Genomic DNA, 25,240 nt, shown 5'->3' on the forward strand with positions numbered 1-25,240 from the left:
TGACGGTGATTGTGATTCTTTGTTTATCCTTCATCCCTTCGCTATCTGTCAGTTTTCACTCAGCAGTGGTCTTTCAGTTTTGCCTCCTTTGACCTTTCAACAAACAAGGAATTACACTGAAAAGGTTTTCCGGTGGTTTCTCTTTCTCAGTGTTTCACACATGCTAGTGTTTGGTTGCTAGGACTGCGGGGTTCATCCTCCCACCAGAGCCAAGTGCCCCTGAGGCCGGCGGGCTTTTAAAGTACCAAATGAGTGGGGGTAGGTAGGGATGGATGGGCGTCTCTCACAGGAAATGGTCAAAGATAAAAGTGGAGCCAGACTCATTTCATATGGTGAGGTCACTTTTAAGTCTCCGTGTCTGTGAAGAAGTGTCACAGTTCCGTGAGAGCCTCGCGGCCTTATGGTTCAGTGCAATGTCCGTGGAGGCGACAGTTCTGGGCCCCTGCCAGGACAAGGTCGGCGCAAAGACGAGAACTCCGGCCTCCTGTCACTCAGGCACGGGAGGCGGGGCCTTGCGAACTGTCCAATCAGGGGAGTCGCTGGTTACGTACGTGTGGGCGCCAGCGGGCGATGCTCCAGTGACGTGCGTGGGTGGCGTGGACTGCTTGCTCATTCTCATTTGCTCCCGCTGCGCAGCACGTCCCCTCTCGATGCCCTTAAAGGGCTCCGGTGGCTCCGCGGCATCCTCTGTCGCTGAGACCTGCACTTGCCGCGGCAGTTGTAGGGTGGACGACAGGGAAGCCAAGAAACCGAAAAATGGTGAGTTGGGGAGCCTGGTGTTGGGAGACGGGGGCGGAGGGACCAGTTGGAACTGGCCGTTGTGGGACCCGGGCCTCCCCGCGGTCAACTCCGGACCTGCGGACCCGAGTCCACAGCCGGCGCGGCAGGCAGCGTTGGGGCTCGGCCGGCAGTCGGGACCCAGGGCGGCCTCTCCGCTCACTGCAGTGGCCGGGTCTACTCCAGATTGTGTGGTGTCCACGGGGAGGGTGATCAGGGGACAATCGTGACTCAGTATCCGGGGTTCCCGCGTTGGAGGAGCTGTGGTCTTTGGGGTCCCCAGTCCCTCCTTTCTCCCCGGGGTGGGGGGACTCATTTCCCCCTCACTTTCCCAAATTTTGAGAAACATGGTCACAAATCCACGACCCTGTTCTTGTACCCTAAATCTTCCCAGGGCAGGCAGTAAATGCCTAGATTTCCAGATCTTTCCCCACGTTCCCAAACGCCATCTTCCCCTCTCCAGTGCATAGCTTCATCATTAACTATTTGTCTTCCGCGGTGCATTTAAGACTACGCAGTATTTTAATTGTATCATTTCTCCACAGAGCCATGAATGGCTCTTTTTAAAGATTCATTTTTTTGTCTGTGTATATTTTCCATGAGAAGAAATCAGAGACTAACCACCTGGAACTACATTGTATAAGTCTTGCGCTCCCCCCCCCAGGACTTTTGCTGGGCACAGACATCCTGTTTGAGCCCTTTGGGTGGAGGTTCCTCTTTGGAGACTCCTGGGTAATCTTTTCATCATAGTTCCAGGTCAGCCTTTCCCCTCCTTGAGTTTGTGACTTTATTCACTTTAAGTCTCGGTTTTTGGTAACTGTAAATGTATTTAATCAATAGATCTTGAAAGAGAGTATAAAATATTTCCAAAGGGGAAGAAAGAGGTGAATTTCAGAAAAAATAAAAATATTCTATTATACCATTCCATTAGTTAAAATTTTTCTTTTTTTTGGTCCCGTGAGTGACTGCATGTAACATTCGAGATCTGTTTTTTTCTTTTCTTCAAGTATGATTATTTCCAAACAGTTCCTTGCCATGGAAATAATAATTAACTGACATTTATTTTCAGAAAGGAACAGACATTTGTGTGTCTTGTTCTTGAACTAGAAAAATGCCTTACAATTTTCTTCCTTCCTTTACACATAAATCCTGGTTTAGAATGGTTGTGCTGGATTATTCAAACACTGGGTTTGTGTCATTTAAAATATCAGTGGTGTCCAAGGCAACAACAGTGGGGAACCGAGACCTGTGGTCAGTATTTCTAAGCTAAGGCCCCCTTAAGCCTGCAAAGGGAAGTACTCAGAGGACCAGTTGTTCTTGCTGGGGAGCCTCCCCCTGTAAGTGTCCTACCTGCTTGCACCCACTGTGGAAGGAGTCTTTATAGTAAGAGAAGATACAGATCCCTGGAAAGCTGGGGATGCACCTGTGATGGTGGGTGGGGGATGGGGAGCGATGCCCTTTCTGAAGCTATAACTGATTTTCTTGGTGCCTGTTTTGAGATACAGGTTTGAGTCGCTTTTGCAGTGTACGTGCACTCAGAGTAATATGAGTACATTGAGAAAGTCTGTGAAGGTCATGTGTTCTGTCTCCTGGACAAGAGTTTATGAGTTTTGGAGTACATTTCAGTTAGAACTTTAAATTGAATCTGGCCAAGAGTTTTCTCACTTGTAAGAATTGAAGCCTGAGAAGGGAGCATTTGCATTACGTTGGAGCCTCCAGGGTTTATTTCTATGGCTGCTCAGGTGTCCTTACCCTCCATCACCAGGGACTGACACACTCTAGGGGTTGTATCCCCACAGGGGGAGTCTGGGCCTCAAGCTTGGAAATCTGGGTTTCCTTCTGAACTGTAGGGAAACAGGCTGCTTATCTCAGTGATTGAAATATTTGCATTTCTTTCCTTGTATATGTTTATATATTGAATATTGCAGCTCTTAACTCTAGTTTCCCTTAATGGTTTGTGATATAATTTACTGTGTGAGTGTATAATATTTATAGGTCTCAGGCTTTAAATGTATGTTGATTGAGAGACATAGTGGGAGTAAGGCCAAGAATTTTGGAACCAGAGTATTTGTTCCTTTTAGGCAAGAGATCCTCAAGATATGAGATGGGTGTATTTGAGTTCTCCGATGGTTTTTACATTTGTAAGTCAGTCTTTGTATGTGCATGTCCTTAGAGAGCTTTGAAATTTTAAGTGCTGCAATATTACTGAAGCAAATGAATTCCTTTAATTGATATGAGGAAAACTATTCAAAACTTACCTAAGTCACTGAAAACCCTAGTATATTTAATGGATTAGACCCAAATTCCTAGTGCATTACACATTACTTATTTCTGAAATAACCCCCAGAGTGAGATATAAGGAGAAACTATGATGCCTCTCTTGTAATTTTAGTTAGAAGGAGATATGAAACTTTTCACTTTTTATGCTTTTTATAAGTGTTAAATGTTTAAAGGAGTAAATCTTAGCATGGTTTCCTCCATAGAAAAGTAAAAAATAAGTTAAAATTAAAAAATTAAAAGCAAGTTAATTAAAAGTAAAGGCTGTTAAATAGAAAAATATGGTTTATGCAGATTACTCAGTTAATCTTAAATAATCATGCGAAGGTTAGGAAAAGGCTGTTAAGATAAGAAGGTCTAGGGCTTCCCTGGTGGCGCAGTGGTTGAGAGTCTGCCTGCCGATGCAGGGGACACGGGCTCGTGCCCCGGTCCGGGAAGACCCCACATGCCGCGGAGCGGCTAGGCCCGTGAGCCATGGTCGCTGAGCCTGTGCTTCCGGAGCCTGTGCTCCGCAACAGGAGAGGCCACAACAGTGAGAGGCCCGCGTACCGCAAAAAAAAAAAAAAAAAAAAGATAAGATCTAAAGTAGACTCATTCCAGAACACCCTGGCCCCTCAAGTGTTCTTGGTTCAGCCACCCCCAGTAACCAGTACTGATCATTTCTTGAGCATCTTGATTTGGTGTTTTCTTTATCAAAAAGGAAGCAATTGCAAATGCATATCTTTCTTTCTTTCTTTTTGTTTTTTGGCCACACCACACGGCTTGTGGGATCTTAGCTCCCCGACAGGGATTGAACCTATGCCCCCCTGCAGTGGAAGCGTGAAGTCTTAACCTCTGGACTGCCAGGGAAGTCCCCAGACTCTGCATTTTTTGATGTTTGCTCACAGTTGAAGCCTCGCCAATCTGTTAAAATAACAAGAATTCAACTAAATAAATGTTAAAGGTCTTATTGGCTTTATTAAGTGATTGGTGGTGAATTGGACAGCATCGCATCTAGCAAGTAGAGAGGTGTCCAGATGGAAGGCTTAGATGGGCAGAAGGGGGAAGAGGTAAGGAAAGAGTGGATTATCTCGTCTTTCTTTGAGGGACAGAAAAAAACCTATGCGGGGACTTCCCTGGTGGTCCAGTGGTTAAGACTCAGTGCTCCCAATGCAGTGGCCCCGGGCTCAATCCCTGGTCGGGGAACTAGATCCCACATGCCACAACTAAGAGTTCACATGCCGCAACGAAGATCTGGCATGCTGCAACTAAGACCCAGTGCAGCCAAATAAATATATATTTTTTTAAAAAAGGAAAAACCTATGTGGCAGATTACCTCGTTGGTGTTGACCAGAAAATTCCAGATTGGTTAAGATGACATTCCTAGGGGAGGTCGTATTTGCAGTTAGGTTAGGTATTAAGTCTTGGTTTGGTGACATGGGCTTAGCACAAATGACGCCATTTGGGGCCTACTGTTTCTTTTTAACACCTCCCTCTTCCCCTTGTGCCCTGACCTGGACAAGCTGATGAGAAGTCTGGGTGGCCTCCCTTCTAGAGGTGGCAGGGGGTTCTAGCCACACAAGCTTCTGCCCTTGGGCAAGAATTTTTGCCTCGGTCCCACCCTCCACCCACAGTGAACACCGGGGCCAGGCTCCTTCGGGGCCAGGCTCCTTTTCTTGGTTTGTGAAGCCATTTCAGAGCTACATGAGAGGCCAGGCCCGCTCTCCCCTGAGACCTCTCTTCTGTGAGTCGTCACCCTTTTCTTATCCTCTTGGTGGGTGTGTACTACACCGGTGACAGCCTCAGCCACACCTCTGCAGGTGACCATAGCAGCTGGCACTGTGAGCGGCATGGACACACATGATTACCACCTGTCTGTCTTCTCCAGCTCTGACTCGCTCACCTGCTCTGCTGTCTGATGGCGGCCGGCGCTGTGGGCTGCTGGGTGCTGGGGAGCTCGAGCTGTGAGCTGTGCTGCCCTGTGTTGCACTGTTGACCATACCAGGACTCAGTTCTGTGTTCAGCCGAGCAGAATTGTCAGTTTTAAGAACTCCTAGGCATTTGGGAGCAGCAGTATGGGATTGGAGCTTTCCTTAAATTAGTCTTGGGCCAGCGTGTTTGCTGGGATTTAACATGTAAGGCACAGGTGGGAAAGAGAGACAATAGCCTGTGCAAGAGCTGGGCTAGTTGGGTGGTAGTTCCTGACAGAGCAGTTACTGGAGAGAAAAGAGAGGGGAAAAGGCAGTCATTAGATGGTGGCTGAATCCCCACTCGTAATTCCAGAGAATTCCCCAGGACCCCTTGAGTTCTGCTGCTGCCTTTATTGCAACAGAGATCCTGACCTTCAGGGTTACAGGGGACAACACCATGGCACCCATGTGGCACAACCAAGGGATTCCTTCAAACCTGATTTAAGCCCAAGTTCCTTATACTTTATAAAGCAGCCAAATATCATAGAGGAGGCCTGTGACCCTGATAGCACTGATGTGTGAGGCTCTCCAGAAGTAGAGTTTATAAATACCAGAGGATACCCCCTCCCCCGAAGTATTCAATATAACCAGTGATTAAAAAAAGCAAAAGGGGGGGGGACAAGAGGGAGAGGACAAATGAAAAAAATAATGAAACAAAGGTCCACAATTTGACCCAATTGGAAATCCAAAATATACAGAATTTACACAACGAAAAAGATGAAAGGGCACTACTTGCTTTGGTGCCTCAACAACATAGTTTATGAAGTAATTTTGCCATCTGTTGTGCTGCACTAATTCTCAAACTTTCATGCAAATAATAAATACTAGGGCTCAAATTACAGTTATACCTGGGATCCCACTAAATTTAAGCAAGGTACCCCTGATAAATTTAGGGGAGTTACTAGATATCATATAGAAGACTAATAGGTATATTTCGCCTTAACTTTGAGAAGTGTCATCTTACCTAAATTCCCTGTGGTCTTATCACCCACTGTCCTAAAATAGCCACACCCAGCAAGGAAGGTCTGATCCAGTGAATTATAAATGAAATTTTAATTTAGTCTTTGCCACTTTCAAATTATATTGATAAATGAGACACCACTGACCTTACCCCCTAGTTAAATATGGCCCAGTGTAAATTTAACAGGGTTTTGAAAGATTGAAAAACATTGTACAAATCTGTTTAGTGAGGAGGTGATTAACCCCCTGTGCTTCTCCTTTTAATAGCCTTATTTGGTCTCTTCTCAACCCTGGAAAAAATGAATGACACCTCACACTGGATTACAGCAACCTTGAGGCTGTGATTTCACCAAATAAGCCCCAATTCCCAGCCCCCAACATAATGGAAATTACTGGCTCCACCCACTCAGCAATGTAAATGTCCTGCTCCCACAGATTTGGCTAAGTCTGTTCTGTTCAGTGTCTATTTCAGCAGCTTCTCAGCTGCAGTTGGCCTTCACCTCGAAGGGGCATGGTACACCTTTACCTATTTACCCTCAGGGAACCTCAACACCACTGTGACCACGCACAGTCTCTGCAGGCAGGATCTGAACTGTAGCCACCTTGGTCCAGAAGCACAGGTGTGACATTGCACCAATGACATCCTCTTTCTGAGGACATCAGAACATAAAAGTATTGACAAGAAGAGCTCCTAAACAGTAGACAGGCCATTGCTGGTATATGATGTGAGGTTCCTGCCACCTAGCTTAAATTCCTAACAATTATTTGGTAACCTGGGGCCCACTCTCCCTGACACAGTGAAGAAATAACTGTTGTCCCTCTCTCTACCCACAACCTTGTCTAGATTCTTCTGGTGTTCTGGAGGCATGTTATTCCTTGTTTATGAATTTTACTTGAGCCCATTTATACTATTACTTGTACATCGACCCACCTTGAATATTCCCCCTACAAAAAACAAAAAGGCTCTGGACTCAGGTCGAACTGCCAGATGACAGGCACTTCCCTTAGTGCCATCAGACACTGATTCACAGTAGAGGCTTCAGTGACCTCGTCTCCTGCCCCTGGAGTTGCCATCAGTAACTGCCCTAGGCTCCACGCTATATGCCATTCGAGCTGCAGTTATCCCTTCTGACAGAGCTGTGCTAAACACAGATAGCCCTGAGCATGTGACCCTTCACCCAGATTCCCATTGTGATTTGGGACCTGTGAACAGCACCCCAAGACCTCAGCTCAGCTATGGAGACCTCCTTCAGGTAAGATACAGCTAAACCTGGGCCCCCTGCCATAACCTACCTGCAGGAGGGGTGGCCTACCCTCTCTTCAGTCCCTTTCTGAAGAAGGTCACCCCCTTCCCAGACCCCTAGGCTCCTTGGGGAGCTCCTTAGGATTCTCTGAGTGAAAAGCAGTGGGAGTTTTAGGCATTAGAGACAGCATCACCACAATCATACATGATCCAGCTCAGGCAGAGTTGCTGCTTTTCATCCCTTATTTGGGACATTCTGATGAAGGATGGGACTCAAGGGTGCACAACTGACGAAACATCAGGCTGTCATCTTAGCACTGACCAGCAACTGGCTTTATCAGCATGTGTTTATAGACCCCTGGATGGTTGTCTAAGAGTTGCTCCTTTGTGGTAAAAGAATTCTGAGACTCTCTTGCCTAACAGATACCCACGATATAAATCAAGGTAGGGATTTCCCTGGTGGTCCAGTGGTTAGGACTCTGTGCTTCCACTGCAGAGGGCACCGGTTCAGTCCCTGGTCAGCAAACTAAGATCCCACATGCCGAGCAGCCACACACACAAAAATTAAGGTAACACTCGTCTGTCCATGTCAGAGTTCCAGGCGCTGCTAATAGTAACCAAGGCACTCATTTCACTTCTCAGAATATCCAGTGCTGCACTGTGGAACACAGCATTCAGTGTAGTTTAACCCTGTCTTGTAAGTCTCAGAGTCTAGGCCTCATAAAAGCACCAAAATGGCTCATTGAAATAACTTCAGATCAGTTGATTGAAAGATGACCTCTTTCAGCCATCAGTCATCTGAGATGAATATTAAGGCATCTGACTTCATCTTTTTTTTTTTCCTAATAACACTTTATCTTTCTCTATAGCAGTTTTAGGTTTATAGAAAACTTGATTACAGAGTACAGAGTTCCCACTTAACCCCTCTGCCTTCATATAGTTTGCCCTGTATTTTTTTTTTGGCCATGCCACAGGGCATGCAGGATCTTAGTTCCCCCACCAGGGATTGGACCCACGCCCCCTGCAGTGGAAGCAGGGAGTCCTAACCACTGGACCCCCAGGGAGGTCCCTGCCCTATTTTTTATATCTAGTATTACTGTGGTACATTTGTTACATTTGATGAACCAATACTGATGCATTAAAGTCTGCAATTTACAATAGCGTTGACTCTTATGTTAGACAGTCTGTGGGCTTTGGCAACATAAAATGAGTTGTGTCCATCATTTCTGTATCATGTATTCTACTTTCATGCTCTAAAAGGCCCCTGTGCTCCACCTATTCATTCATTCCTGCCTCCCACCCGAAATCCCTGGCAGCTGAAGGTCTTACTCATAGTTTTTTCCTTTCCAGAACTATGGTTGGAATAATACAGTGTGTAGCCTTGTCATACTGGCTGCTTTCACTTAGCAATATGATTTAAGGCTTCTCCATGTCTTTTTGGTTTGATACCTCATGTCCTTTTAACACTGAAAAATATTTCATTGTATTGATGTTCCAGTGATGATTTTTCCATTCACCTGTTGAAGGATATCTTGTTTACCTCTGAGTCTTGGCAATCACGAGTAAAGCTTTTATAAAAATTCATGCACAGGTTTTTTTTTTTGAACATAAGTTTTCAACTAATGTGGCAAAATACAAAGGAGCCTGATTGTTGGATTGTATGGTTAAGAATAGGTTTAGTATTTTAAGAAACTGCCTGTTTTCCAAAGTAGACATACCGTTTTCCATTCCCACCAGCATTGAGAATGGAACAGGGTTCCTGTTGCTGTACATTGTCTCTGTCCTTTGGTGTTTGTTCTCAATTTTTTGAATTTTAGTATTCTAATAAGTATCTAGTAATAATCTCATTCTTTTATTTGCAATCCTAATGACATATGATGTGGAGTGTCTTTTCTTATGCTTATTTACCATCCATGTGTCTTATTTTGTCCATTTTTAATAGTGTTGCCTGTCTTCTTATCGTTGAGTTTTGAGTTCTTTGGATATTTCAAATAGCAGTCCTTTATCAGATAAATGGTTTGCAGAGATTTTCTCCCAGTCTGTGGCTTATTTTCAGTCTCTTAGCCCAGCCCTGTCTTTCATAGAGCAAGCTGTCATTTTAATGAAGTCAATTTACTAATTTTTTTCTTTCTTCAATCCTACTTTTGGTGCGTTGAATCAAAAAACTCATCACCAAACCCAAGGTCATATAGATTTTCTCCTATGTTACCTTTTTTCCTTCAGTATTTTAAAAACTTGAAGTATAGTTGATTTACAGTGTTGTGTCAGTTTCTGCTATACAGCAAAGTGATTCAGCTGTACACATATATACATTTTTAATACTCTTCCATTATAGCTTATCATAGGATATTGAATATAGTTTCTCCGTGCTGTACAGTAGGACCTTGTTGTTCATCTGTTCTATGTATAAAAGGTTCCATCTGCTAACCCCAGCCTCCCACTCCATCCCTCCCCCACCCCCTCCCCCTTGGCAGCCGCCAGTCTGTTCTCTATGTCCATGATTCTGTTTGTTTCATAGATAGGTTCACTTTCTCCTGTGTTATCTTCTAGGATTTCTGTAGTTTTGCCTTTTACATAAGATCTGTGGTCCATTTGGGGTTAATTTTTGCAAAAGGTGTAGGATCTGTGTCTAGACGTTCTTTTTTTCAATGTGGATATCTAGTTTTCCTGGCACTATTTGTTGAAAAGACTGTCGTTTCTTCATTAAATTGCCTTTGATCCTTTGTCAAAGATGAATTGACTAGATTTGTTTGGATCTATAGGAAATCATTGACTTTGTATGTTAACTATCCTTCAGTCTTACTGTACTCTCTTATTAGTTCAGGGGTTTTCTTTGTTGTTGTTGATTCTTTTTCTCCATAATCATGTCATACATGACAAAAGACAGTTTTATTTCTTACTTCCCATTCTGTATACCTTACATGTCCTTTTATTCTGTAAGCTTCCAGTACAGTGTTGACTAGGACTTGTGAGAGAGGGGACATCATTGCCTCCTGATCTTACCAGGGAAGCATCTAGCTTCTCACCATTAAGTGTGATGTTAACTGCAGGTTTTTTGTAGATGGTCTTTCTCAAGAAGTTCCTCTCTTCCTAGTGTGCTATCATAAATGGATTTTGGATTTTTTCAAATGCTTTTACATTTTTATTTTTTCCTGTTTCATTCCTCATATTAATAATTTGGCTTTTCTTCTTTCTTTCTTTCTTTTTTTTTTTTTTGGCCGTGCTGTGTGGCTTGCAGTATCTTAGTTCCCCAACCAGGGATTGAACCCAAACCCTCAGCAGTGAAAGCACAGAGTCTTAACCACTGGACCACCAGGGAATTCCCATGTCTTTTCTCTTTTTTTCTCAGCTTATATAGACATTTCTGAATTTCATCTCTTCAAAAAACAGATGTTTTGTTGATTTTTCTCAATGATTTCTTGTACTTTCATTGATTTCTTCTCAAATTGTTACATCTCTTCCTGTGCTTACTTTGGGCTTAATTTCCTCTTCTTTTTTCTACTTTTTAAGGCTAAACGCTTAGGATCATTAATTACAGATCTCTTTCTTCAAGTGTATGCCTTCAATGCCATAAATTTCCCTCTACGCCCACCCTATTTTTGCTGCATTCCACAAGTTTCGGTAAATTGTACATTCATTTTTATTTAATCAAGGTAATTTTTAATTGCTGTTGAAACTTTTTCTTTGATCCATGGGTTATTTAAAAGTGTGTTGTTTAATCTTGAAGTATTTGAATGTTTTTAAGTATCTTTCTATTATTGATTTGCAGGTTAACGCCTTTGTGTTCTGAGAGTATATTTTGTATGATTTCCCTTAAGATTAGTTAATATGTGTTTTATGTCCCAGAATGTGTTGTTTGTTTTGGCCACACCACACAGCTTGCAGGATCTTAGTTCCCCAACCAGGGATCAGACCCGGCCCCACGGCAGTGAAAGCACCCAGTCCTAATCACTGGACCACCAGGGAATTCCCCCAGAATGTGTTCTATCCTTATGAATTTCCCATGTTAACTTGAGAAGGATGTGTATTCTGCTATTGTTTGATGAAGTAATACACAGTTTTCAGTTATGTCCGGTTGTTTGAGGGCACTGTTCAATTCATCTCTGTGGCTTTTCTGAATTTCTTCCTGCTGGTTCTCGTAATCATTTATTAGAGGGGTGTTGAAGTCCAACTATAATAGTGGAGTCGTGTCTGTTTCTCCTTGTAATTCTATCCATTTTTCCCTAGTGTATTTTGCCACTGTGTTGTTGCTGTGCACCTAAGCACTAAGGATTACTTTGTCTTCTTGGAGACTTGACCCCTTTATCTTCATGCATTGCCCCTCTTTATCTCTGTGCTTTGTCAGAAAGTAATATGGATATTCTACTTATCTTTTAATGTTAACATGATAACATCTTTTTCCATCCCTTAGTCTTAATCCATCTGTCTTTATTGTGAATGTGGCTTTATTACAGACAACATATAATTTTTTTAAATCCACTATGACAGTATGTGGTTTCAATTGTTGTATTTTTAGACCATTGACCTTTTTATAGGTATAGTTGATTTACAATATTATATCGGTTTCAGGTATACGACCTAATAATTCAAAATTTTTATAGATTATACTCCATATAAAGTTATTACAAAATACTGGCTATATTCCTTGTGCTATACAATATACGCTTGTAGCTTTATTTTATACATAGTTTGTACCCCTTAATCTCCCACCCGTCTTTCCCCTCCCCACTTCACTCTCCCCATTTGTAACTGCTAGTTTGTTCTTTCTGTGAATCTGTTTTTGTTTTGTTATATTCATTTGTTTCTTTTAGATTCCCCATATAAGTGAAATCATACAGTATTTGTCTTTCTCTGTTGACTTATTTTACTGAGCATAATACCCTTCATCTATCCATGTTGTTGCAAATGGCAAAATTACATTCTTTTTTCTGGCCAAGAAGTATTCCATTGTATGTATGCACCACATCTTCTTTATCCATTCATCTGTCGATGGACACTTAGGTTGCCTCCATATCTTGGCTACTGTAAATAATGCTGCTGTGAACATTGGGGTGTGTGTATCTGTTTGAAATAGTGTTCATCTTCTTCAGATATATACCCAGGAGTGGAATTGCTGGATCATATGGTAGTTCTATTTTCAGTTTTTTGAGAAATCTCAGTACTGATTTCCATATTAGTTGGCACTAATTTACATTCTTAGCAACAGTGTACAAGGGTTCCCTTTTCTCCACATCCTCACCAACATTTGTTATTTGTGGTCTTTTTGATGGTAGATGTTCAGACAGGTTTGAGGTGATACCTCGTTGTTTTGACTTGCATTTCTCTGATGCAGTGATGTTGAGCATCTTTTCATATGCTACTTGACCGTCTCTATGTCTTCTTTGGAAAAATGTCTACTCAGGTCTTCTATCCATTTTTTAATCAGGTTTTTTTTTTTTGATACTGAGGTATATGAGCTGTTTATATCTTCTGGATATTAACCCCTTATCAGTCATATCATTTGCAAATATTTTCTCCCATTCAATATGCTGTCTTCTCATTTTGTCGATGGCTTATTTACTTATTTTTTAACCACAAAAAGTTTATTGGTACACATACCTTTCCATACTTTCTCCTGTATTTAAATTTTTTTATTGATATTTTATTGACATACAAAATACTTTAAATGTAGTATTAACCAAGTTTTTTTTTACAGAATTTTTAATTTTTTATTTTATATTGGAGTACTGTATAGTTGATTAACAATGTTGTGTTAGTTTCAGATGTACAGCATAGTGATTCAGTTATATATATACATGTATCTATTCTTTTTCAAATTCTTTTCCCATTTGGGTTGTTACAGAATATTGAGCAGAATCCCCTGTGCTATGCAGTAGGTCCTTGTTGGTTATCTATTTTAAATATAGTAGTGTGTATCTGTCAATCCCAAACTCCCAATTTATTCCTCCCTCCCACCACCTGTCCCCTTTAGTAACCGTAAGTTTGTTTTCTAAGTCTGTGAGCCTATTTCTCTTTTGTAAATAAGTTCATTTGTATCACGTCTTTTAAGCAATATTATGATATTTGTCTTTCTCTGTCTGACTTCACTTAGTATGATAATCTCCAGGCCTGTCAATGGTTTCTTTAGATATGCAAAACCTTTTAAATTTAATTAGGTCCCATTTGTTTCTTTTTGCTTTTGTTTCCTTTGACCCCAGCCCCTTACTCCCTGCTCCCATATTTTTCCCTATGCATCTCTTCCATCTGGCTGTTCCTGAGTTGTATCCTTTATCATAAACCAGTAACAGTAAAGCCAAGTGTCTTCCTGAGTTCTCAGAATTGTTCTAGCAAATTACCAAACCTGAGGGAATGTCAAGGGAATCTATGACTTTGTAGGAGGCTGGGTAGAAATGTCAGTAGCCCAGGCACCCTGTTTGTGGCCAGCAGCTGAAGTGGGGGCAGTCTTGTGGGAGTGAGTGTTTATTAATCTGTGAGGTCCGACACTAACTCCAGGTAGCATTCATATTGACTCAAACTGGTAGACACATATTTGATGACAGAGTTGGAGCAGTGGTGTTAAAAAGACACCACATATTTGACGTAAGGAGGGGAAAACACTGTCACAAGTGCTTCTGTCCTCTACCCCCACCTTTGGAGAGCAGGGAGGCTAGAGGAGACTCAAGTGGGTGTTTCCACCACACACACACGCACGCCCCAGATCAGTTGCACTGTTACAAAATAGATTATTTTGAGGACAGTTCTTGTTAAGAACAGAGTATTCTGGACATGGCTACTTTTTTGTCTCGCTGATTTTGGAGACAGCAGTTTCCCCATGACCTAAATTCTCTGATGGGTCTATTGTTAATTTTTAGTTCGTTGTTTTTTTCCTATGAGGGTGCTAATGCCAGCTTCTAGGCTCCTTACATGCCAGATCAGGAACTGGAAGTCTCTGACCTCAGTTTTTATTTTTGTCTGCTGACAGCTTTATACTTTCATCCCTCCTTATTCCTCTTTGTACCCCACATCTGTACAAAGCGCTAAGAAAGCCTGAGTGTTCCTTCCTTTGATGCTGGTAAGAGAGTAATAAGTCCATGGAAGTTCCTGCTCATGTGTGCAAACTGTCACCCTAGCTCACCCCCTAATCTCAATGAAAAAACCCAAGCCAGGCTCCTTACCTTGCTCTCCGAAGGCATTTCCCACCTGCTTGAGAGGCCCGCCCTGCCCTCCCAAGACACTTCCATTATAGAAGTAAAAAACTTCATACCCTCTTGGCATTGAGTGTGTGCTGTCGTCAGCCTACACATCTGAGCCAAATCTCAGATGGGGTCCACAAGAAAAGGGAACATGGTCTGTATATTGCAACACACTGCTTAATTATTCTATTGAGGGACTTCCTGGTGGCGCAGTGGTTAAGAATCCACCTGCCAATGCAGAGGACACGGGTTCGAGCCCTGGTCTGGGAAGATCCCACATGCCGCGGAGCAACTAAGTCTGTGCGCCACAACTATTGAGCCTGCGAGCCACAACTACTGAAGCCCGTGCACCTACAGCCCATGCTCTGCAACAAGAGAAGCCACCACAGTGAGAAAGAAGCCTGCACACCACAACAAAGAGTAGCCCCTGTCGTCACAACTAGAGAAAGCCTGCGCACAGCAACGAAGACCCGACGCAGCCAAAAAATAAATTAATTTAAAAAAATTATTCTATTGAAAAATCTTCCACATCTTTTTATACCAGTTCATGTCACCCTTTTTTAAAAATTTAATTATTATTTTTGGCTGCGTCAGGTCTTAGTTGCGGCATGTGGGATCTTTCATTGTGGCGTGCAGGGATTTTCGTTTAGGTGTGTGGGCTTCTCTGTAGTTGTGGCATGTGGGCTCCAGAGTGCGTGGGCTCTGTAGTTGTGGCATGCAGGTTTAGTTGCCCCGCGGCGTGTGGGATCTTACTCTCCTGACCAGGGATCGAACCTGCGTACCCTGCATTGGAAAGCGGATTCTTTACTATTGGACCACCAGGTAAGTCCCTTCACCCTTTATTTTTAAAAAGTGAATACGAGGGTGAGATTATGTAACCAGTTCTTTCAAAATAGACACTTGTCTTGCTACCAGTTTTTGCTACCAGAATCTGTGAATTAAAACTCAGGTTGCCACATCACAGGGCAAACATAGTAAAATTATGTTCTTCTCCAAACTTCATTAATTCCTTATTTATTTTGTCATCACATATGTTCAAAAAAGAATGTACAAAGTGTTTTTTTATATAAATTTTATTTATTTTTTATTTTTGGCTATGTTGGGTCTTCGTTGCTGTGTGCGGGCTTTCTCTGGTTGCGGCGAGCAGGGGCTACTCTTCATTGTGGTGCACGGGCTTCTCATTGCGGTGGTTTCTCTTGTTGCGGAGCAAGGGCTCTAGGCGCCTGGGCTTCAGCAGTTGTGGCACGCAGGCTCTAGAGTGCAGGCTCAGTAGTTGTGGTTTTCGGGCTCTAGAGCGCAGGCTCAGTAGTTGTGGCTCATGGGCTTAGTTGTTTCGCGGCATGTGGGATCTTCCCGGACCAGGGCTCGAACCCGTGTCCCCTGCATTGGCAGGTGGATTCTTAACCACTGCGCCACCAGGGAAGCCATACAAAATGTTTTATTGGAAGATCTAGTAATAATAACAATATAAACATCTTTGTAATCATCAAGATTCATAACTGGGCCTTTAGGCAGTTTTTAGAGTCTCATGATGTTCTGCTCCCTTGTTCATCTCTGTGCTGCCCCATAGATGATCTCTGTTGATTGTTTAGTTATTCATACCTTTACCATCTATTCTTTTCACTACACAGTGTTGTTTTAGTTTTGTCTGTTTTGACCTTTCAGTAAATGAATATTAATGAAATTACAGTCAAAATGTTTTTTGGTTGGTTCTTTGCAGAAGTATGTTTCATACACATCTAGGGTCTGAGGCTACGGGCCAGTCAAGGTACTCATCCATTGCAGTGGTTATAGGGTTCGGCCTTTTCCAGTTAAAAATTTTTTTTTTGGTCGTGCCACACAACTTATGGGATCTTACTTCCCCAACTAGGGATTGAACCTGGGCCCTTGGCAGTGAAATCACGGAGTCCTAACCACTTGACCTCCAGGGAATTCTCTCCAGTTTAATTTTTAATCTCCTTAAAAATACATTTTCTATATTCTTGCATTAGTCTCCAAGTACATAAATCCTCTGGACATTAGAGAAAAATTGCTAAGCTGTAGATAGTGGTCAAGTTCGAATGTACAGGAAATGGCAGTGGAGTGCATCAGTTGATGCTTCCTCCATTCGTGCATAATTTACGTATTTGTCACCTATGGTCATCAACACTTGGGATTACTAAATTGACTAAATTTTTGTCCTAATCAGTGTGAAATGTAATCTGCTTGACATGTTGTTTCATTATTTCCTATTACCAATCAGACAGGTATTTTCTCATACGTGATCTCGCATCTTCTGTTAAACATGTTTTGGTTATTTTCCCTTTTTTTTTCTCCCCTTAACTATTGTGTCCGTTCATCTTACTTCACACACTAACCCTTTAACATTGCATGTATTTTTTTCCACCTGTTGTTTGTCTTATAACTCCCTTAGTTTTAATATGTTTGAATTGGTCAGGCTCTTGCATTAGGGCTTCTTCTTTTTTTGTTTTGGGGGGGGGATTGTTTTAATTAATTTTTGTTGTTAGTCATCCATTTTATACACATCAGTGTATATATGTCAATCCCAGTCTCCCAATTCATCACACCACAACCCCCATCCCTTGCCGCTTTCCCCCCTTGGTGCCCATACGTTTTTTCTCTACTTCTGTGTCTCAATTTCTGCTAAGCAAACCAGTTCATGTGTACCATTTTCTAGGTTCCACATATACGTGTTAATATACGATATTTGTTTTTCTCTTTCTGACTTATTACTTCACTCTGTATGACAGTCTCTAGATGCATCCACGTCTCTACAAATGACCTAATTTCGTTCCTCTTTATGGCTGAGTAATATTCCATTATATATATGTACCACATCTTCTTTAACCATTCATCTGTCGATGGGCATTTAGGTTGCTTCCATGACCTGGCTATTGTAAATAGTGCTGCAGTGAACATTGGGGTGCATGTGTCTTTTTGAATTATGGTTTTCTCAGGGTATATGCCCAGTAGTGGGATTGCTGGGTCATATGGTAATTCTATTTTTAGTTCTTGAAGGAACCTCCATATTGTTCTCCATAGTGGCTGTGTCAATTTACATTCCCACCAACAGGGCAAGAGGGTTCCCTTTTCTCCACACCCTCTCCAGCATTTGTTGTTTGTAGATTTTCTTACGATGCCCATTCTAACTGGTGTGAGGTGATAACTCATTGTAGTTTTGATTTGCATTTCTCTAATAATTAGTGATGTTGAGCAGCTTTTCATGTGCTTCTTGCCCATCTGTATGTCTTTGGAGAAATGTCTATTTAGGTCTTCTGCCCATTTTTGGATTGGGTTGTTACTTTTTTTTAACATTGAGCTGCATGAGCTGTTTATATATTTTGGAGATTAATCCTTTGTCAGATGATTTGTTTGCAAATATTTTCTCCCATTCTGAGGGTTGTCTTTTCGTCTTGTTTATGGTTTTCTTTGCTGTGCAAAAGCTTTTAAGTTTCATTAGGTCCCATTTGTTTATTTTTGTTTTTATTTCCATTACTCTAGGAGGTGAATCAAAAAAGGTCTTGCTGTGATTTATGTCAAAGAGTGTTCTTCCTATGTTTTCCTCTAAGAGTTTTGTAGTGTCCGGTTTTATATTTAGGTGTCTAATCCATTTCCATTTTGAGTTTACTTTTGTGTATGGTGTTAGGGAGTGTTCTAATTTCATTCTTTTACATGTACCTGTCCAGTTTTCCCAGCACTACTTATTGAAGAGGCTGTCTTTTCTCCACTGTATATCCTTGTCTCCTTTGTCATAGATTAGTTGACCATAGGTGCGTGGGCTTTATCTCTGGGCTTTCTATCCTGTTCCATTGATCTGTATTTCTATTTTTGTGCCAGTACCATACTGTCTTGATTACTGTAGCCTTGTAGTACAGTCTGAAGTCAGGGAGCCTGATTCCTCCAGCTTCGTTTTTCTTTCTCAAGATTGCTTTGGCTATTCGGGGTCTTTTGTGTTTCCAAACAAATTGTGAATTTTTTTTGTTCTAGTTCTGTGAAAAATGTCATTGGTAATTTGATAGGGATTGCACAGAATCTGTAGATTGCTTTGGGTAGTATAGTCATTTTCACAATGTTGATTCTTCCAATCCAAGAACATGGTATATCTCTCCATCTGTTTGTATCATCTTTAATTTCTTTCATCAGTGTCTTATAGTTTTCTGCATACAGGTCTTTTGTCTCCTTAGGGAGGTTTATTTCTATGTATTTTTTTTTTGTTGTTGCAATGGTAGATGGGAGTGTTTCCTTAATTTCTCTTTCAGATTTTTCATCACTAGTGTATAGGAATGCAAGAGATTTCTGTGCATTAATTTTGTATCCTGCAACTTTACCACATTCATTGATTAGTAGTTTTCTGGTGGCATCTTTAGGATTCTCTATGTCTAGTATCATGTCATCTGCAAACACTGACAGTTTCACTTTTTCTTTTCCAATTTGTATTCCTTTTATTCTCTGATTGCCATGGCTAGGACTTCCAAAACTATGTTGAATAATAGTGGTGAGAGTGGACATCCTTGTCTTGTTCCTGATCTTAGAGGAAATGCTTTCAGTTTTTCACCATTAAGAATGATGTTCGTTGGGCTTCCCTGGTGGCACAGTGGTTGAGAGTCCGCCTGCCGATGCAGGGGACACAGGTTCGTGACCCGGTCTGGGAAGATCCCACATGCCGTGGAGCGGCTAGGCCCGTGAGCCATGGCTGCTGAGCCTGCGCGTCCGGAGCCTGTGCTCCGCAATGGGAGAGGCCACAACAGTGAGAGGCCAGCGTACCGCAAAAAAAAAAAAAAAGAATGATGTTTGCTGTGGGTTTGTCGTATATGGCCTTTATTATGTTGAAGTAGGTTCTCTCTATGCCCACTTTCTGGACAGTTTTTATCATAAATTGAATTTTGTCAGAAGTTTTTTCTGCATCTATTGAGATGATCATACAGTTTTTATTCTTCAATTTGTTAATGTGGTGTATCACATTGATTGACTTGCGTATACTGAAGAATCCTTGCATCTCTGGGATAAATCCCACTTGATTCATGGTGTATGATCCTTTTTAATGTGTTGGATTCTGTTTGCTAGCATTTTGTTGAGGATTTTTACATTTATATTCATCAGTGATGTTGGTCTGTAATTTTCTTTTTTTTATAGTATCTTTGTCTGGTTTTGGTATCAGGGTGATGGTGGCCTCATAGAATGAGTTTGGGAGTTTTCCTTCCTCTGCAATTTTTGGAAGAGTTTGAGAAGGATGGGTGTTAGCCCTTCTCTAAATGTTTGATAGAATTCACCTGTGAAGCCATCTGATCCTGGACTTTTGTTGGAAGATTTTTTTTGTGTGTGGTACGCGGGCCTCTCCCATCACAGAGCACAGGCTCCGGACGCGCAGGCTCAGTGGCCATGGCTCACGGGCTCAGCCGCTCCGCGGCATGTGGGATCCTCCTGGACCAGGGCATGAACCCGTGTCCCCTGCATCAGCAGGCGGACTCTCAACCACTGTGCCACCAGGGAAGCCCTGTTGGAAGATTTTTAATCACAGTTTCAATTTCATTACTTGTGATTGGTCTGTTATATTTTCTGTTTCTTCTTGGTTCAGTCTTAGAAGGTTATACCTTTCTAAGAATTTGTCCATTTCTTCCAGGTTGTCCATTTTATAGGCATAGAGTTGCTTGTAGTAGTCTCTTAGGAAGGTTTGTATTTCTGCAGTGCTTGTTTTAACTTTTTTCCTTTCTAATTTTATTGATTTGAGTCCTTTCCCTCTTTTTTTAAAAAATTTATTTTATTTATTTATTTTTGGCTGCTTTGGGTCTTTGTTGCTGCGTTGGGCTTTCTCTGGCTGCAGCGAGCAGGGGCTGCTCTTCGTGGCAGTGCGTGAGCTTCTCATTGCAGTGGCTTCTCTTGTTGCGGAGCATGGGCTCTAGGCGCCTGGGCCTCAGTAATTGTGGCACATGGGCCCAGCTGCTCTGCAGCATGTGGGATCTTCCCAGACCAGGGCTCAAACTTGACCATGTCCCATGCATTGGCAGGTGGATTCTTAACCACTGCACCACCAGGGAATCCCTCCCTCTTTTCCTTGATGAGTCTGGCTAATGGTTTATCACTTTTGTTGATCTTCTCAAAGAACCAGGTTTTAGTTTTATTGATTTTGCTATTGTTTTCTTTGTTCCTATTTCATTGATTTCTGCTCTGATCTTTATGATTTCTTTCCTTCTACTAACTTTGGATTTTGTTCTTCTTTCTCTAATTCCTTTACGTGTAAGGTTAGATTGTTTATTTGAGATTTTTTTTGTTTCTTGAGGTAGGCTTGTGTAGCTATAAACTTCCCTCTTAGAATTGCTTTTGCTGCATCCCATAGGTTTTGGGTCATCGTGTTTTCATTGTCATTTGTCTCTAGGTATTTTTTTGATTTTCTCCTTGATTTCGTTAGTGATCTCTTGGTTATTTAATAACGTTTAGCCTCCATGTTTTTTACATTTTTTTCTCTGTAATTGATTTCTAATCTCATAGTGTTGTGGTCAGAAAAGATGCTTGATATGATTTCAATTTTCTTAAATTTACTGAGGCTTCATTTGTGGACCTAAGATGTGATCTATTCTGGAGAATGTTGATGCACACTTGAGAAGAAAGTGTAATCTACTGTTTTTGGATGGAATGTTCTATAAATATCAATTAAATCTATCTGGTCTATTGTGCCATTTAAAGCTTGTGTTTCTTTATTACTTTTCTGTTTGGATGATCTGTCCATTGGTGTAAGTGAGGTGTTAAAGTCCCCCACTATTACTGTGTTACTGTCAATTTCCTCTTCTAGAGCTGTTAGCAGTTGCTTTATGTATTGAGGTGCTCCTATGTTGGGTGAATATATAGTTGTTACATCATCTTGGATTGATCCCTTGATCATTAAGTAGTGTCCTTCCTTGTCTCTCGTAACATTCTTTAAAGTCTGTTTTATCTGATGTGAGTATTGCTACTCCAGCTTTCTTTTGATTTCCATTTGCATGGAATATCTTTTTCCATCCCCTCATTTTCAGTCTGATGTGTCCCTAGGTCTGAAGTGGGTCTCTTCTAGACAGCCTGTATATGGGTCATGTTTTTGTTATCCATTCAGCAAGCCTGTGTCTTTTGGTGGGAGCATTTAATCCATTCACGTTTAAGGTAATTATCAATATGTATTTCCTATTACTGTTTTCTTAATTGTTTTGGGTTTGTTATTGTAGGTCCTTTTCTTCTCTTGTGTTTCCCACTTAGAGAAGTTCCTTTAGCATTTGTTGTACAGCTGATTTGGTGGTGCTGAGTTCTCTTAGCTTTTGCTTGTCTGTAAAGCTTTTGATTTCTCTATCAAATGTGAATGAGATCCTTGCTGGGTAATCTTGGTTGTAGGTTCTTCCCTTTCATTAAATATGTCATGCCACTCCCTTCTGGCTTGTAGAGTTTCTGCTGAGAAATCAGCTGTTAACTTTATGGGAGTTCCCTTGTATGTTTTTTGTCGTTTTTCCCTTGCTGCTTTCAATAATTTTTCTTTGTCTTTAATTTTTGCCAATTTGATTACTATGTGTCTTGGCATGTTTATCCTGTATGGGACTCTCTGTGCTTCCTGGGCTTGGGTGGCTATTTCCTTTCCCATGTTAGGGAAGTTTTTGACTATAATCTCTTCAAATATTTTCTCAGGTCCTTTCTCTCTTCTCCTTCTGGGATCCCTATAATGCGAATGTTGTTGAGTTGAATGTTGTGCCAGAGGTCTCTTAGGCTGTCTTCATTTCTTTTCATTCTTTTTTCTTTATTCTGTTCTGCAGCAGTAAATTCCACTATTCTGTCTTCCAGGTCACTTATCCATTCTTCTGCCTCGGGTATTCTGCTATTGATTCCTTCTAGTGTATTTTTTCATTTCAGTTATTGTATTGTTCATCTCTGTTTGTTCTTTAATTTTTCTAGATCTTTGTTAAACATTTCTTGCATCTTCTCCATCTTTGCCTCCATTCTTTTTCCGAGGTCCTGGATCATCTTCACTATCATTATTCTGAATTCTTTTCCTGGAAGATAGCCTATCTCCATTTCATTTAGTTGTTTTTCTGGGGCTTTATCTTGTTCTTTCATCTGGTACATAGCTCTCTGCCTTTTCATCTTGTCTTTCTGTGAATATGGTTTTTGTTCCATAGGCTGTAGGATTGTAGTTCTTCTTGCTTCTAGGGCTTATTCCTCTTAGAAAATTCTATTTTTGGATCAATGAAGCATTTACTTGTGACTTCTAGAAGTGTCCCAGTTTTTTCTTTCACGTTTCAATCTATAATGAATTGGCTATTGCCCATGGAATACAGGGGAATACAGTGTCTTTCCCAGTTAGATAACATTTTGTTAGAGATATATTTTGGGAGAGGTAACATCTTAGTGATGTTGGGTTATTTCTATAAACATCTTTTGTATTTTCATTTACCTCATTCTCCTTTAATGTTACCCAACAAAAATTTAAAAATTTTCCCATAAGGATCATTAAATATCTCATTCATTCTTCTTTAGTACCGAATTAAATTTATTCTTGAGGGAGCCAGATGCAAACTTCCAGATGGTCTTTCCTAGTGTAATCACATAGGAAGGGCTCAAGCCTACAAGCAGCAGGTTGTGACAACACATATAATTGTCTTCCGGAGAAGCTCATTAGAGCCTCAATACCCAGAGTGATTTTGGGGAGCAGATCACATAGGAACTCTGCCTAAGCATAATGAAAGTTCAGACGCTCATAATGAAAAGCATTTATAATGTACCATAAACAGTTTAGACACACTGAGCCACTCTTATCAGGTTGGTGGGGTCACTCATAAATCCCAGTTCCCAGATACCAACAAAGGACAAACATGGTGAGCAGGCATTCCTAAGAATCAGTGATCTCAGACCTGCTAGTAACTCTCTTCTGCACACTTCATAGTAGGACATTGTTAGGAGCAAGCGCTACAGATACACCATAGAAAGTGTAATTATAGAGCTGATGCAAGCAGCTCAAGCAGGAAGTGGTTACTTCCTCACAAATTTAATAGCATCATGAACATGTGGAAATTATACATTTTTACTATGATCACTTAAAGTCTTACTGTTCTCTAATGGTAGGGTCCAGAGCACATTGGAAAAATTAGAGAAATGCTATACAAATAAATATTTCCATTTTAAGACCATCGATTCCTGTGAGAAAAACTTCTCAAGAACTGGGGATTTCTTTTTCTGTTCCTTAACTGAATAGATAAATTCTACCATTGTAATTACTGTGTGGGAACCTTTTCTCTGTCCCCTGCATGTGGACATCAGTAGGTTAGTGATCTTTTACAGAGACCAGCATTTAGGGAAGTTATGTGGTTGAGGGGTTCCTATGCCCAGACGTTGCACTGTCATGTTCCTGTGCACCACATGGAGGCATGGAAATGAGAGAAGTGGAAAGGCAGCCTCTCAAGTGGCTGGTTGAGAATCACTGCCTCCTGTAATTGGAGAAGGGAAGTTTTATGTTTTTTAGAGGAAAGCACTGCTGGACCCTTTGTGTTTTATAATGATGGGCACGTTCACCATCAAACCATTGTGGTCTTCAGGGGACTCTGGTGCAAACTGCAATTCTTATTCAGTTCCCCAAGGTCAGCAAGGTCCAGGGTACACTGTTATGGTTTTGCCGGAAAATGCTTTTCTGGCATTTATCTTCTCAGTGTATGCACATATATGTGGTAAAGATGGTGAGAAGCCACTCTGAGGCCCATGAATATAGGGATTTTGTGGAGGTCTAAGTTGTCATGCCTTCTTTCTCATGCCTGAGTACTAACTTCAGAATAGCTTCCTAGCCTCATGAAATAGGACAGAGATAAAAAGGAGTAACTGAGTATCTGTCAAATATTTTTACAGGCAAGTTAAACTTAATACTTTTCCACAAGATTATTTTTATTCAGCCAGTTGCATCTGACTACTTCTGATAGCCTGGAGTGCTTTAGGACAATATGGCCAGCTGGGCCTAGTGATAAGCTGGATTTCCACAGGTCTCCTGTCCTTGTCACGTTTGGTGATGGGAATGAAAGAAAAAGCTTCCAGTTCACTGTGTTTTTTTCCATTAAAACCTCATGCAAGGGGCTTCCCTGGTGGCACAGTCGTTAAGAATCCACCTGCCAATGCAGGGGACATGCGTTCAAGCCCCGGTCCAGGAAGATCCCACATGCCACAGAGCAGCTAAGCCCATGCGCCACAACTACTGAAGCCCACACACCTAGAGCCTCGTGCTCTGCAACAGGAGAAACCACCACAACGAGAAGCCCACACACCACAACAAAGAGTAGCCCCCATTTGCCGCAACTAGAGAAAGCCCACACGCAGCAACGAAGACCCGACACAGCCCAAAATTAATAAAAAAAAAAAAAACCTCATGCAAATGTGACCCTGTGTTTCATGGAGTGCTATGTGATAGATATGGTGGGTATTAATTTTTCTTACGAGGAGTTGATGATCTGGAAATATTTCTTTCATTTGGAGCTCACATTTCTCCAGCGTGCTCTGGATCCTACTGTTAGAGAATGGTAAGACTTAAGTGATCATAGTAAAAATGATTTCCATGTGTACATGATGCTGTTAAATGTGAGGAAGTGGTCATATAGAATAAGGATTTTGATGATCAAGTCACAGAATAAATATTTCAATAACAGCATCATATGTGAACTTGTGAATGGACTACAGATTCCCACTACTGTCCATCTCACCCATCTTCCTGTACACATATTTGTGATGTTTTAGGACCCAGTGGCCTTTGAGGATGTGGCTGTGAACTTTACCTTGGAGGAGTGGGCTCTGCTGGGGCCTTCACAGAAGAAACTCTACAGAGATGTGATGCGGGAAACCTTGAGGAACCTGGCCTCAATAGGTAAGAATGA

General features: G+C 41.4%; 1 protein-coding gene across 3 annotated transcripts in view; it reads left to right on the forward strand.

Moving 5' to 3' along the window:
* Positions 1-25,240, forward strand: part of LOC111166771 (uncharacterized) — a 50,147-nt gene that overhangs the window by 20,299 nt on the left and 4,608 nt on the right. Inside the window, exons 1-2 of one of the 3 annotated variants that reach the window (XM_022558818.3) lie at positions 677-759; positions 25,104-25,230. In XM_022558818.3, coding sequence (XP_022414526.2) covers positions 757-759; positions 25,104-25,230 — 130 coding nt within the window. In that variant the 5' untranslated portion in view covers positions 677-756. Of the gene's footprint in view, positions 1-676; positions 760-6,313; positions 25,231-25,240 lie in introns of those variants that run through there. The other 2 variants (XM_022558816.3, XR_016391486.1) reach the window with 2 other exon arrangements.

The sequence above is a fragment of the Delphinapterus leucas genome, unplaced genomic scaffold, assembly GCF_059928025.1.
Source record: "Delphinapterus leucas isolate spDelLeu-1000000601 "Yukka" unplaced genomic scaffold, BTC_Dleu_Yukka2 spDelLeu_asBTCV2_sq25, whole genome shotgun sequence".
Taxonomy (NCBI): Eukaryota; Metazoa; Chordata; class Mammalia; order Artiodactyla; family Monodontidae; genus Delphinapterus; species Delphinapterus leucas.